The sequence below is a fragment of the Lethenteron reissneri genome, chromosome 50, assembly GCF_015708825.2.
Source record: "Lethenteron reissneri isolate LAM-NWPU_2019-01 chromosome 50, ASM1570882v1, whole genome shotgun sequence".
Classification (NCBI taxonomy): domain Eukaryota; kingdom Metazoa; phylum Chordata; class Hyperoartia; order Petromyzontiformes; family Petromyzontidae; genus Lethenteron; species Lethenteron reissneri.
In genome coordinates this window covers 9,117,044-9,131,831 of record NC_083828.1, presented here as the reverse complement: position 1 = coordinate 9,131,831, position 14,788 = coordinate 9,117,044, and the positions used below count along the sequence as shown (strand labels likewise).

General features: G+C 55.0%; 1 protein-coding gene across 5 annotated transcripts in view; it reads left to right on the top strand.

The window, feature by feature from the left end:
* The window catches only part of LOC133355164 (insulin gene enhancer protein ISL-1-like), a 48,617-nt gene that overhangs the window by 13,691 nt on the left and 20,138 nt on the right, over positions 1 to 14,788 (top strand). For 3 of the 5 annotated variants that reach the window (XM_061572495.1, XM_061572497.1, XM_061572494.1), the window contains one exon: positions 12,048 to 12,235. In XM_061572495.1, coding sequence (XP_061428479.1) covers positions 12,048 to 12,235 — 188 coding nt within the window. Of the gene's footprint in view, positions 1 to 476; positions 548 to 1,291; positions 1,388 to 12,045; positions 12,236 to 14,788 lie in introns of those variants that run through there. The other 2 variants (XM_061572499.1, XM_061572498.1) reach the window with 2 other exon arrangements.

Here is a 14,788-nt window from a genome sequence, read left to right as displayed (position 1 = left end):
TGGTGGCTGACGGCTCTGATTTCTTACTCTATTGGGGGAGAGAGGCTGGAGATGGCGGTGGGGGTGGCGGGGTGCTGGATCGGCCACTGAACGGCACGGAGGAAGGGACTTTCTGTCCTGGATTGAATTCACCGCGATTCGTTCATCCAATTCCGAAGACAAAGGCTGGGGGGGGTGCCTTGGTCGAGGCTGTGGCGGAACAGCGCCGCATGAGAGAAGGAGGGGGGGGGTCACGCAAACGTGGAGGCGTCCCCGTCACCTCGTCACGTCATCACGTCGGCGCGTGGTCAAAGCGAGCCGTGGGGGGGGAGGGGGTCGCTTGGGGCAGGACGCACGCGGGGGGGGGGGGGGGGTCCGGGCGGCGCCGATGTCGCGAGGCTGGAGACGGGAACTGACGGGGGAGCCACGGGTGGGGAACCCCACAGAGAGGGGGGAGACGACCGCCCTGCTTGGAGACGGAGCCCGCTCTCGGAGCCGGCTCACGGAGCCTGGTCAACGTGGAGCAGTGAGATGGACCTCTGGCGTCCATCGCGTGAAGGATGTGGAGGTAGGGTGGCCGATATTGGGGAGGTGGGTGGCCGATATTGAGGAGGTGGGTGGCCGATATTGGGGAGGTGGGGTGGCCGATATTGGGGAGGTGGGTGGCCGATATTGGGGAGGGGGGTGGCCGATATTGGGGAGGTGGGTGGCCGATATTGGGGAGATGGGGTGGCCGATATTGGGGAGGTGGGTGGCCGATATTGGGGAGGTGGGCGGCCGATATTGGGGAGATGGGGTGGCCGATATTGGGGAGGTGGGTGGCCGATATTGGGGAGGTGGGCGGCCGATATTGAGGAGGTGGGTGGCCGATATTGGGGAGGTGGGCGGCCGATATTGGGGAGGTGGGTGGCCGATATTGGGGAGGTGGGTGGCCGATATTGGGGAGGTGGGTGGCCGATATTGGGGAGGTGGGTGGCCGATATTGGGGAGATGGGGTGGCCGATATTGGGGAGGTGGGTGGCCGATATTGGGGAGATGGGGTGGCCGATATTGGGGAGGTGGGTGGCCGATATTGGGGAGGTGGGGTGGCCGATATTGGGGAGGTGGGTGGCCGATATTGGGGAGGAGGCTGCTGGCTGCTGCTAATTATTTAATTGTTTTCATTACATAAGGCGTGCCTTACGTTTTACATAAGCCGCGGTGGTGCTGGCTTTAAATAGGATTGGTCAAGAGATGTCTTAAGTTAGCGGCACATTGCGTGTATATTTATAAAATACTTAACAACGTACTGCGTGCAATCACGTTGGTGTAGATGCCGATGATATTCTAGAAGGGCTCGGTGGGGCGAATCGTCGTGAGCGACGTGAATGCGGAGTGACGTTCTCGAGAGGTGCTCGTCGATTTGCAGGTGAGTTCGGGTTCACTTAGCGCACTGAGTGGTCCTTAACCGACACTGCAGCCTTGTACCCCGTTCGGTTCTCGATCGATCAACAATGTACCATGTTAATGAATACCGAGGGTTTGGCGAAACAAAGTAAGTTGGCACGTACGTGCTTAATTTGTGTTTTCGATGATCTGCCTTCGAAAAAAAAAATCTGGCTGTGCCTCGGCACCAGAAAGGGCATCTCGTACCCGGGGCGGGGGGAGGGGTGCACCCCAGGTTAAGAAGAAGAATAACAAGAACCACACTTTAATTCTAGATTTGAAGCTTTCATACTCTTTGGTTTTTTCGGTAAAGTCACGTCGGTAAAAAAATTCGAATAAAATAAATGAAAAGAACTAACAAACGTCGTGATTTAATTCGGTTGTTTTCAATTATTTTGTTAGAATTTTTTTTACCAACGTGACTTTACCGAAAAAAACAAAGAGTAAGAACCACACTGACTTAGGGGGAGGGTCAGGGCCGACATTGGTTCAGAGTCTCACGCTAACCCTCCCACCCCCCACACTCGAGTAAGTCCGCAAGTCGGCGGAGTGCGACGCCAAAGCCGCAAGAGAGCGAAGTGAAATCCCTTGCGATCGCAATGCCAAACAGAACGAGGGCAATTGCCCGAAACGTCGCCGCCTGCTAATCGAAGTTTCCGTTTAAGACCGCGCGCAGTGTTGCCACCGGCAAATGCGTTGAGTGTCACGTGTGTACGGTATCTGCATGCGTGTGCTCATTGTGGTCTCAATTTACAAATGCTTATTTTTTTGTTACCAACAATGAATCATAGAAAGATTGTAATCGTTACTCCTCTGCTGTGAGCACATGCGCTGCACGGCGCTGGAGAACGTGGGAGACGCGGTGGTTGGAGCTGTTTTCGTGCATTGTGCTCTGAACCCGGCAAGCCTGAGTTGGATTCCCCAGGTCACGGTTGAAATCGGTGGCAAGTGATATCGGCCACCTAACCCCCCACAACAAAACCAAACTTCACCAAGCTGCACTGACCAGCGTGGTGAAGTATGCTCAACCCCGATACTATTAACACGGCGTGGATGGACCTCTATCCAGAAATGGGTTTATGAAGTGCTTTAGCCATTATCCATATACAAGGTTTTTGGGTTCAGATCGCGTAAATATCTAAATGTGTCGTGAAACCCGCCACCCACCACCCGACACGGCCAATTGGTAATGTTCGTCACACCGGCGTGTTGGAGAGTAAACCAACGACGACAATTGCAAATGTCGTGGTGGGTTTACTCTCCAACGCGCCCGTGTGCTGAACTCGTGACGAATTGGCCACGTTTTGTTTACGTGTCAAACCTCACTAGTTGGCTGTGTCGGGTGGCGGAGGCGGCGGGTTTTAACGACACACATTTGTATATTTACGCGATCTGAACCCCCCCTAAAAACCTCTTATGGACAATATTGTTTGCGAAAGCCGCCTGCTAAGTGTCAAACTGGCCTCAAGCGTTCTACCCGTATTTCTGTTAATCTGGTTATGAGCCGTGCCGGAAAGTAATACGCACCTCTAGAAAATTACGGGAACCTTGGTCTCGCACGCACGCAGCTACCGGACTACAAGACTCGCACACCCCCGATTTGGCTTGAAATACAAGGGGAAGGCTAAAATCGCGTCCTCTAATCCGGACAATAAGGTGGCACGTGCTCCTCTTTCAACGGGGGGTTGCGAAACGGTGACCTCAAATTGTTGTAGGTCATCGTGTTCAAAGTCGATGTCCCGTTTTTGGGAAGTCGGCAAACCGCGAAACCGTTCGGAACGAATCGCAGCATCCGCCCTCGATTCTCGATGAAAAGTCTCGAGACGCAGCCGAGGGTCTGTCGCTTGCTCAATGAGATGGTGTGTGGTATGTGTGTGGCAGCGGGGGGGGGGAGATACCCACACTTGACCCCACCTTAATAGATCGAATGCCGTGCATACCCTTTATTTATACTGCGGGGTGGAACAGAGGCGGTGGAGGGTGGATTTATTGTGGGCATCGCGGTGGCTAGGAGATGTTAACTAACTCGCCTGGTACACAGGAGGTCGTGGGTTCGATCCCGACCCCGAACTCCTGCTGTATATTTGGAGTTTGCGTGTCTCTCTCTCTCTCTCATCATCATCACGGTGGCTAGGAGATGTTAACTACCTCGCCTGGTACGCAGGAGGTCGTGGGTTCGATCCCGACCCTGACGCCTGCTGTATATTTGGAGTTTGCGTGTCTCTCTCTCATCATCATCATCATCACGGTGGCTAGGAGATGTTAACTAACTCGCCTGGTACGCAGGAGGTCGTGGGTTCGATCCCGACCCGAACTCCTGCTGTATATTTGGAGTTGACGTCTCTCTCATCATCATCACGGTGGCTATGAGATGTTAACTAACTCGCCTGGTATACAGGAGGTCGTGGGTTCGATCCCGACCATGACGCCGGCTGTATATTTGGAGTCTGCGTCTCTCTCTCTCCCCATGGTCGCGTGGATATCTGTCCGGGTCCTCTGGTTTTTCCCTCCACATTTAGAATCAACATCACGCTTTCAAGAGTATGTGTCTGCTATACATTTCCGCATGAGCTATCATTTCTAAAAAAAGAGCTACAGACGGTAGCTCAGCGGGCCTTACCTGGTCAAATAAAAAACATCGTTTAAATACATTCAGCATCGTATCATCTGCCGCACCGGGAAGAGATGGAATCGAGCTGCAAGTGCAGTGTCCTGACCGTTAACTCCGCCACCGTGACAGCTCCTCCCTGGGTCTCTGCCGTCAATGGCGCCACGCGTTGTGTTCATAGCGAGACGTGAAAAACCGGTAACCCGCTAGAAACCGGTTTTATTCATGCGGTGACCGGCAATCGAAAAAAACTATTTTGATCACCATGTACACTACACTGTATACGGTATAGTGTGTGGATTACTACACATGTGTATGAGTGTTCGTGGGGAGCCGGCAGTGTCGTGGTTAGCGCGCTGTACTACTGAATCCAGCGGGTCGAGTTCGGTTCCAGCTCACGGCCAAGACCAGTGACGATTATCTGAACCGGTCCCGGGCCTCGACTCGGCGTCAATTGAGTACCTGGTGCGATGTGTACACATCGCAGCTGAGGAGACAAAGGCGGCCGGGGCATGGTGCTGGCCACCTACCCCCCTCGTGTGCCGTGCCGGCCTTCATAGGTGCTGGCTAACAGCACTTGCCCCAACAGTCTGTTCAGGCTATACGGGGGATCTTTGTCTTTGTGTGACTTTGAGAGGTTGTGTGCTTAGTGTAAGGGGGGGGGGTGGGGAGCGGTAGTGTAGTCGTTAGCGCGCTGCGCTACGAACACGGCGACCCGAGTTCGATTCGCGCTCACGGCCAACATCAGTGGCCCAATCTCTGATTGTGTGACCGGGCCTCTCCCCCCACGCATTCCCAGAAGTCCGCGCAGCTGACGGCGCGTGTAAAATGAATACCCCGGTGCGCTGTGTAAACATCGTCACTGGGGAGACAAAGGCGGCCGGGTCTTGGGTTGGCCACCCACCGGGTCGTGCGCCGTGCCGGCCTTCGTAGGTGCTCGCTCACAGCACTTGCCCCCCAAAGTCTGTTGAGGCTATACGGGGGGGGGGGGGTGTCATTGTCTTTGTTGTCAATCTACTGCTGGGCGAGGGCCTTCCAGAGACGCGACGGTGTGTTTGACCGTCCTGTGTGTGTGTGGGTATATCTATAGACGCGTGTACAAGTTCTCTTTCGGTAGCTTTGTGTTGATGGGTTGGTGCCTGCGAGTGCGTTATAATTACAGTGTAATGTATAAACATCCACACGACCGTACAGATGTACACAGGATGGTAAAGCACTAAACCCGTCACGTATTTAAGTCGTGCTCAAGGCTCTAATGCATAGCCGTCACTGCCGATGTGATTTGCATACCTTCGCTCCGAGCGACGTAAGGGTTTTCATAACAATTGCTCTGCTACTCGACAATAGTTTGCTCACGGAATGTTTATCCAGTATCGTCTGTACACCGCGCGCGTGTGTGTGTGTGAATGGTGGGGGCGGAGCGGTGGCGCAGTGGTTAGCGCACTGCGCTACGAACCCGCTTAATCAACCACGGGTTCAATTTCCCCGCGCCGCAAGCGATGATCTGAACCGTGCCCCCTGAGCATGATCCCTGGATCGATCCGGCCTCAAGTGTGTATAACATCTACGCTGGGGAAGACAAAAGCGGCCGGGCGTGGCTCTGCCCACACACACACACACCCCATTCGTGCGTTGTGCCGCCCTTAATAGGTGCTCGCTAACAGGGCTAGGATACGTTGCGTGCACACACTGTACGTTTTACGTACTAAAAATACAAACGCGCACACACGCAAGGGCAAGGTTTCCCGTATAGCCTTAAGAGACTGTAGGGGCAAGTGCTGTTAGCGAGCACCTATGAAGGCCGGCACGGCACACGAGGGGGTGGGTGGCCAGCACCCCGCCCGACCGCCTTTGTCTCCCCAGTGGCGATGTTTTACACACCGCACCAGGCACTCATTTGAGGTTGAGTCGACCTAGGGGAGGCACGGGACCGGTTCCTATAATCGTCACCGGTGTTGGCCGTGAGCAGGGATCGAACTCGGCTCGACCGGGTTCATAGCGCAGCCGCGCTAACCGCTACACCACCGCTCCCCCCACACACACACGCAGACACATACACACACGCAGACACACACACACGCAGACACACACACACGCAGACACACACACGCAGACACACACACACGCAGACACACACACACGCAGACACACACACACGCAGACACGCAGACACACACGCAGACACACACACACGCAGACAAAGATCCCCCGTATAGCCTTAACAGACTGTAGGGGCAAGTGCTGTTAGCGAGCACCTATGAAGGCCGGAACGGTACACGAGGGGGTGGGTGGCCAGCACCACGCCCGACCGCCTTTGTCTCCCCAGTGGCGATGTTTACACACCGCACCAGGTACTCATTTGAGGCTGAGTCGACCTAGGGGAAGCCCGGAACCGGTTCAGATAATTGTCACTGGTGTTTTGCCGTGAGCGGGAATCTAACCCGGGTGGCCAGGTCCGTAGTGCAGCGCGCTAACCGCTACACTACCGCTCCCCACACACACACACGCAGACACACACGCACACACACACGCACGCACACACGCAGACACACGCAAACACACACACGCAGACACGCACACAGAGGCAGAGTACATCCACTCGTGGGTACACACACGCGCACAAGCACCCTTACACCGCCAACAGCACACAACATGCCCCACTTAGCCCCGAGCGGACTGACCCATTGCCGTTGGCGAGCACCCAGTAAGGTCAACCACGGGGTGGCGTGGCAAGCACCACGTCCCCGGCCCCCTTTGTCTCCCCATCACACACGGTGTGTGTGTATGCATACACACACGGTGCGGTGTGTGTATACATACACACACCGCACCAGGCACTTCCTGTATACAGGCGTAAGGCTGAGTCGACCGAGGTAGGATTTGCCCAAGATTGGTTCATATCCCGGGTCGGATAGCGCTCGCCACTGATAATAGCCGTGACCGGGACTCTAAGTTGGGTCTCACTACCCCACGTACACACATGTACACACACACTGCCTGCACCAATACGATGAATGTGTAGTCGATTGTGTGTGTTCGTGTGGGGAGCGGTGGTGAAGCGGTTAGCGCGCTGCGCTACGAACCCGAAGACCCGAGTTCGATACCCGCTCACGAGCAACGCCGGTGACGATTATCTGAACCGGTTCTGGGACTTCCCCTAGGTCGACTCAGCCTCAAATGAGTACCTGCTGCGGTGTGTAAACATCGCGACTGGGGAGACAAAGGCGTCCCGGTGTGGTGCTGGCCACCCACCCCCTCGTGTGCCGTTGCGGCCTTCGTAGGTGCTCGTTAACAGCACTTGCCCCAACAGTCTGTTAAGGCTATACGGGGGACCTTTGTCTTTTGTCACGTGAACGTGAACGCGCGCTCGAGTAGAAATGATGTCGCTGATTGTCCACGCGCGCTCGGGGCGATTCTATCGGTCAAAACCTTTTCGGGAATAATGTTCTCCATAGAACAATTCTGGCGGAATTCACGAATAGGCCGTGCATTGGAATGGATACATTAATTGCCAGCGTAGCAGCTCACTGAGTCCCGGGGGGGGGGGGGGTCGATAAAATTGGTTCCATTTTGTGGGGAAGTCAACATGGTTATCTTTTAGATAAACCACCCCCAACCCTTGCCCGCCATATGAATGTGGAATTTCCACCACTGGCTTATGACTGCGAACGGGAGATGAGCTCACTTGTGCGGGGATAATCACTCTTGAGCATTCTTTCAGATTTCATAAACATTTCAATTGCAGTGCCGTGTGTGTGTGTGTGTATATGTTTACATGACGCCACTCTCGATACGCCGAGGAAGGGTCCCGAACGACGCGTCGCCCGTTGCGTTCCGCTTTCATTTGAAGGCCACACGCGCAGTGATTATTGTTGGCGGATTTCGTCGGAGTTTTATATTTTGTTACTTTGCACTTTATGCGCGGAGACGCTCAATGAGTTTCGGTTAAACAACGTCGGGTTTTTTTGTTGTTTTTATATTTGGTGTTGAACAGGGCCCCGGAGTTTATATGGAGTGCTCTTGCCAACAGAGTGGGCGACCGGGTTTAACAAGCATCGGCCCTGATGTTGATTGTATAACAACAACAACTATACTTGGACTACTACTACTACTCTACTGATGAGACCCAGCCGATCGAAACCAGTGTTTGAATTGATGGGCACGGGCGGAGTTTCAGAAGTTTACGATGATTATAAAAAATTGATTAATGCACCCTAGATTCCTAATGCGAGGGACAAAGCGAACCCCTGCCAACCCCCTCCACTGCACTCCGCCTCTGGTGCTGCTATAATGTTGGCGCGGTGAGTCGATAGGCCGATGGACTGGCGATGACTCACACAGACCGAGGTGTCGTCGTCGTCTTCCCTGTCACCCACAATGCTCCCGCACCGGCACCAACGACATTGTCGATCGCGATGGTTTAGCGACAAATAACGAAACGCGTTTTCAGTGTGTGTGTGTAGCTGGGGAGGGGGGGAGTTCCCCAGTGTTTAAAAAAAACTACGCTTGGCGTCGCGTCTCTAATAGTTGCTCGCTTGCGGCACTTGCCCCAGCAGTAAACGGCGTTACTGGGGGATCTTTGTCTTTGTTTCGTGTACAGTACCGTGCAATGATGCGTGAGTGCGCGCGTGCGTAAAAGGCGGAGCGGTCGTGCACCGGTCCTCGCGCGCTGCGCTACGAACCCACTCGCGCCCAACACGAGTGACGATTATTTGAATCGGTCCTGGGCCTCGCCCTAGGTCGACTCAGCCTCAAATCGAGGACCCGGTGCGGTGTGTAGTAAACATCGCTACTCGGGAGACGAAGGCTGCTGCTGCTGCTGGTCACCCACCCCCTCGTGTGCCGTACCCACCGTCATAGGTGCTACTCGCTAACAGCACTTTCCACAAAAGTAGTTGACGTCTATCGGGGGGATATGTGTGTGTGTTTGTCTTCAAGTGCATTAGCGCGTGTGTCTTGGGAGTGTAGCGGTCAGCGCGCTGCGCTACGAACCCGGCAACCCGAGTTCGATTCCCGCTCACGGCCAACACCAGTGACGATTATCTTAATCGGTCCTGGGCCTCCCCCTAGGTCGACTCGGCCTCAAATCGAGGACCCGGTGCGGTGTGTAGTAAACATCGCTACTCGGGAGACGAAGGCTGCTGCTGCTGCTGGTCACCCACCCCCTCGTGTGCCGTACCCACCGTCATAGGTGCTACTCGCTAACAGCACTTTCCACAAAAGTAGTTGACGTCTATCGGGGGGATATGTGTGTGTGTTTGTCTTCAAGTGCATTAGCGCGTGTGTCTTGGGAGTGTAGCGGTCAGCGCGCTGCGCTACGAACCCGGCAACCCGAGTTCGATTCCCGCTCACGGCCAACACCAGTGACGATTATCTTAATCGGTCCTGGGCCTCCCCCTAGGTCGACTCGGCCTCAAATCAGTACCTAGTGCTGTGTGTACAAATCGCCACGAGGGAGACAAAGGCGGTCGCGCGTGGTGCTGGCCACCCACCCCCTCTTGTGCCGTGCCGGCCTTCATAGGTGCTACTCGCTAACAGCACTTGCCCCAACAGCCTGTTAAGGCTACACGGGGGATCTTTGTCTTAGTCGTGTGTGTTAGTGCGATGTTTAACGCTAGTATAAATAAACGCTGCGTTATGGCTTGAGTCACGTGGTACGTATTGAAGTTCTAGAAGGGCCGGAGCAGCGACGGTGAGTGACGTAAATGATGATGATGATGATCATACAAGGGCTCAAAGATTTAGGGCTGGGATGGATGTTGATTTGGTTACGTTCGGCAGGATCAGCCGGAAGAGAGAGAGATAGTTCTAAATCGCTGTTCTGAATCTCGCGCTAAAGACTGATTACGCACAGTACGATCCCCATCAGCAGCGGACCGAGTAATTTGCCTCCCGTGGAGTGTGACGCGAAAGCCGATATGAATCTGGCAGAATCCGCTCAGGGCAATTCAAATACATAGACATGAAGACAAAGATCCCCGAATAGCCTTTAACATACTGTTGGGGCAAGTGCTGTTCGCGAGCACCTTTTTATATGAAGGCCGGTACGGTGTAAGAGTGGGTTGGGTGACCAGCACCACGCCGGACCGCCTTTGTCTCCCCAGTGCCGGTTTGTGCACTTTGCAAACCTGCTCCTCATTCAGCCATCGAAGGGCCCTGGACCGATCTCGGATTGCCAGCTGCACAGAGCGTGCAGCGCTAACCACTGCACCACCGCTCCTTACCTTACGCGTGTGTGTGTACAGTACACACACACACTGATTTCTTTGGCCGAAACGTCCCCCTATTAGATATATATATATGTTTTGTTCCTTTTAAGGCTACAGTGTTATTGACTAACGCGTCGAGCGTTGTTAATTATTAATGCTAATGTCCAGCTCCTGTGTCAATCCTCGGCTTGGATGGAGGCTTCCCCACGCCTTGTTTGTGGCCACGGGGGCTTGAATGTCCATACTTCACCACTGTGCTGTTGCGTTAGGGGGGGGTAAGAGAGGGGGGTAGAGAGGGGGGGGGTAGAGGACGACTGCTCACTATGCGCCCAGCCCCCCAACGCGAACGCGCGGCACAGAATCGCAAAAGCCAAAAAAACGGAGCCCCACGGGATGAACGCGGGCCGCGCGTGCGTGTCACCTGCGGCTCACCTGGTCACGGCGCGTGAGTCTCACATTTGCGGCTCACCTGGGCACGGCGCATTAGTCTCACCTTTGCGGCTCACCTGGCCACGGCGCGCATCCAGTGGCACTGCGCGATCACCTTGAATCTAACGCCCCCCTGAACCCTCTCCCTCGTGTCGAACTCAAGCTGACACGGACACCTGCTTCGGTGGATCTGCACCGCACCGCCGGTGTTGCTCACGCACAATGCGGTCCGTGCGCTCTCGTACCAGCTCACGCCCGGCCGCCTTTGTCTCCCCAGTCCGTGCTGTTGGCAGTGCCATCGCGCGCGAGCGGTTTTGTGCGCGCCGTGACAAACCCCTAATAGGTGCTCGCAAACAACAGCAGCAGCAGGGATGTTTTCAAGGTGGCTGTTGTGCTTATAAGTGGCGCTCATGTTAATGAATGGCTGTGTTGTGTGTCTCTCTCTCTCTCCCCGCGTCTCCCTCCCCTCTATCACCCCCCCCCTCTACCCCCCCCTCTCTCTCATCCCCTCTCGCTATCTGCGAGAATCGCCTCTCGTGTCCCCACTCATGACTCCCCTCCTCCCTCCATCCTGCAATCTTCATTTCTGCCCATCGTCTCATACACCTTCCTCCTCACGCCGGACTCTCCTCCTCCCCCCACCTCCACCCCCTCCTCCCACCTCTACCTCCACCACCGCTATCCATGCCCGCTATAATTTCGTTCTGACGTTATCCGTGCGTTTGTCCGTCCGATTGTTTTTGTTTCTCTCTGTCTCCCCGATCTGCATCCACGCGCGTGTTTCCACGTGCGTTTGGTTGCGTCCTTTGCATGTGTATCCCTGACACACACGTGCGTGACTCAACACACGTCGTCTTTCTGTCTGCCCTGTGTCCACTGTCTGTCTGTGTCTCTGTCCGTCTCTTTCTTCCCTCCACTGTTCCGTGATGTCTCTCTCTCCTCCCCGCGCTTCGCCTCCTCCCCGTCGGCTCCCAACTCTTCCCCACGCGTCGATCTGCCGACTTTCCCTCTTCCTTATCTGCCTCCTCCTCTTCCTCGTCCCTCGCTGGCTGTCTCTCTCTCTCTCTCTCCCATCCTCACGTCTCTTTCTCGCTCCGTGTATCATCGATACGTGTACCGCCTTCCATCTCTCTCATCGCGTCTCCGTATCTATTTCTACTCCCCCCGCCCCTCTCCTTCCATCATCTCACCATCTCTCTCCTATCTCTCTGCGTCTCTCTCTCCGTCTCGCCCCTCGGGCCCCCTCTCTACCCCCCGCCCCCACCTCACCGCCCTCCCCAATTTCACTTCCTCCGTCCATCTCTTCGTCTCTCTCCTCTGTATCTCCCCCCCCCCCCCCCCCCCCGTCTCCCCCCCGCCCTCTCGCCTCCAACTCTCACCTGTCGCTGCCTCAAGAGAAGCGGCTGGCGTCCGTGTGCGTTGGCTGCGGCGCCCAGATCCGAGACCCCTTCATCCTGCGCGTGTCCCCCGACCTCGAGTGGCACGCCTCGTGCCTCAAGTGCGCCGAGTGCGCGCAGTACCTGGACGAGACGTGCACATGCTTCGTGCGCGACGGCAAGACCTACTGCAAGCGGGACTACGTCAGGTGCGTGCACGTGCTGTGTGTGTGTGTGTCGGTGTGTGTGTCTGTGCACGTGGTGTGTGTCTGTGTGTGTGCACGTGGTATGTGTGTGTGTCTGTGTGTGTACGTCTGTGTGTGTCTGTGTGTCTGTGTGTGCACGTGGTGTGTGTCTGTGTGTGTGTCTGTGTGTGTGTCTGTGCACGTGGTGTGTGTGTGTGTGTGTGTCTGTGTGTGTCTGTGTGTGCACGTGGTATGTGTGTGTGTCTGTGTGTGTACGTCTGTGTGTGTCTGTGTGTCTGTGTGTGCACGTGGTGTGTGTCTGTGCGTGCACGTGGTGTGTGTGTCGGTGTGTGCACGTGGTGTGTGTGTGTGTCTGTGTGTGCACGTGGAGTGTGTGTGTGCACGTGGAGTGTGTGTGTGCACGTGGTGTGTGTGTGTATATCTGTGTGTGTGTCTGTGCGTGCACGTGGTGGGTGTGTGTGTATGTGTCTATGCGCGCGCTGCGCTACGAACCTGGCGACCCGGGTTCGATTCCCACTCACGGCCAACACTGGTGACGATTATCTGTACAAGGTCCTGGGCATCCTCCCCTAGGTCGACTCAGCCTCAAATGAGTACCTGGTGCGGTGTGTAAACATCGCCACTGGGGAGACAAAGGCGGTCGAGCGTGGTGCTGGCCACCCACCCCCTCGTGTACCGTTCCGGCCTTCATAGGTGCTCGCTAACAGCACTTGCCCCAACAGCCTGTTACAGGCTACAGGGGGGATCTTTGTCTTTGTGTGTTCTCCAGAGACTCTGTGGGTGGGGTGGGGTGAGTGGGCGGTTGCCCCCGGGGTATCCCCTCCCAAGGTGGTGGGGGCGACGGGGGGAGGAGGGGGGGGGGCACCGCTGAAGTTGGTAACCGGGCGGGAATGGTCAGACAAGGAAGCGAGCGATGACTGCTGGTGGCTCGTGCGTCGTGCTGGTGGGGGTGGTGGTGACACACCATCGCACTACAGCTCCACCTCAAACTGCTCCTCCGACTCAAACACCACTTACCCCCCCCCCCTCAACTCTCCCTTTATTATCACCTCCCCCACACCGGTTTAACCCACCTTCCCACCACCATGTGGAGTTCAATATCGGTGACGATTCACGGAACCGATCCTGGGCCTCCCCCTTTAAAGTGAGTACCTGGTGCGGTGTGTAAACATCGCCACTGGGGAGACAAAGGCGGCCGGGCGTGGTGTTAGCCAACCGCCCCCTCGTGTGCCGGCCTTCATAGGTGCTACTCGCTAACAGCACTTGCCCCAACAGTCTGTTGAGGCTATACGGGGGATCTTTGTCTGTGTGTAGCATGAGCAAGCAATGGCAGCCCTGCACCTTTATCTTCGCGGAATTCAAATTTCCAAATTACACGTCACGTGTCCGGCGTGTTACCTGTGGGTAATTACCGACATTAGCGCTCATTTGCATTACACGGCTGCGGCCTTTCGACGAGACGTTTATAATGTGACCGCGTGTTAATTAGATATAGATGTCAATTAGATATACGGTGCTAGTGTGTGTGTGCGTGCGCGTGCGTGCAAGAGTGGGGAGCAGTGGAACTTGAAGCTACCCCCCCCCCACGTGCCTCCCCCACCTCTGTCCACCCAGCGGTTTGAGTGGGTTCGCAACAGCCGATCGAACGGCCGGTCACGTGTGGTGGGGTAAACTTGTGGGTAAGGCCCACGTCTTCCGAGGCGTCTGGCAGGCGTGGAAGAGTAGACCAAGTGATATCCCTCGAGTGCCTCTCTTTTATAGCCACCTCCCCATCTATTGGGAGGCCCTTTTGACGCGATGTGTCGAACCCCAGTCGACTGCTGCCAACGACTTTAAACTAAACTAAAAACTAAACTATTTTTAAATCCTTTATATTAAGTTCGCGTGCTTGCGTGCTTGCTTGCTTGCTTAGGACCGTGCAAATCTTTCGGTCGTTTTTTAACCCACTTCCCGTGATCCGATCGAGCTGACATTTTGCACACAGACTCGTTGTGCGTGACAATTAATGTTCGTGAAAAATTTGTTCCAAAATTTTACACTTTTTATGGAATTTTTTTAAATATTTAATTACCAATTGCTTAATGGTACAGGCAATAATCTGACCCATAGGTGGCAGCCATCTCAAGCCAGAGGACGAGAGGACTCTAGCCACCACGCATATAAAGGATTTATAGTGATAAACTTTGTTTTTACGGGTTAATTTTTTTTATTTTAACAGGTAAGGAGGCCCCACTGAGCCATATAGATATTTTTCAGAAGCGGCCTCGCCATCACAAATTACAGCTCAGCGAAGTGACTTATCATCACGTGGGGATTCGTAGCAGCCAAATATTCGAAACGCGTGATGTCGATTCTAAACGTGGAGGGAAAAACACGAGGACCCGTATACAAAATCCACGCGACTACGGAGAGAGAGAGAGAGACATCGCAAACTCCAAATATACAGCAGCAGGCGTCAGGGTTGGGTTCGAACACACGACCTCCTGTATACCAGGCGAGGTAGTTAACATCTCAACACCGTGACTTCACGGGACCTGTCACGTCCACCGTCAAGCA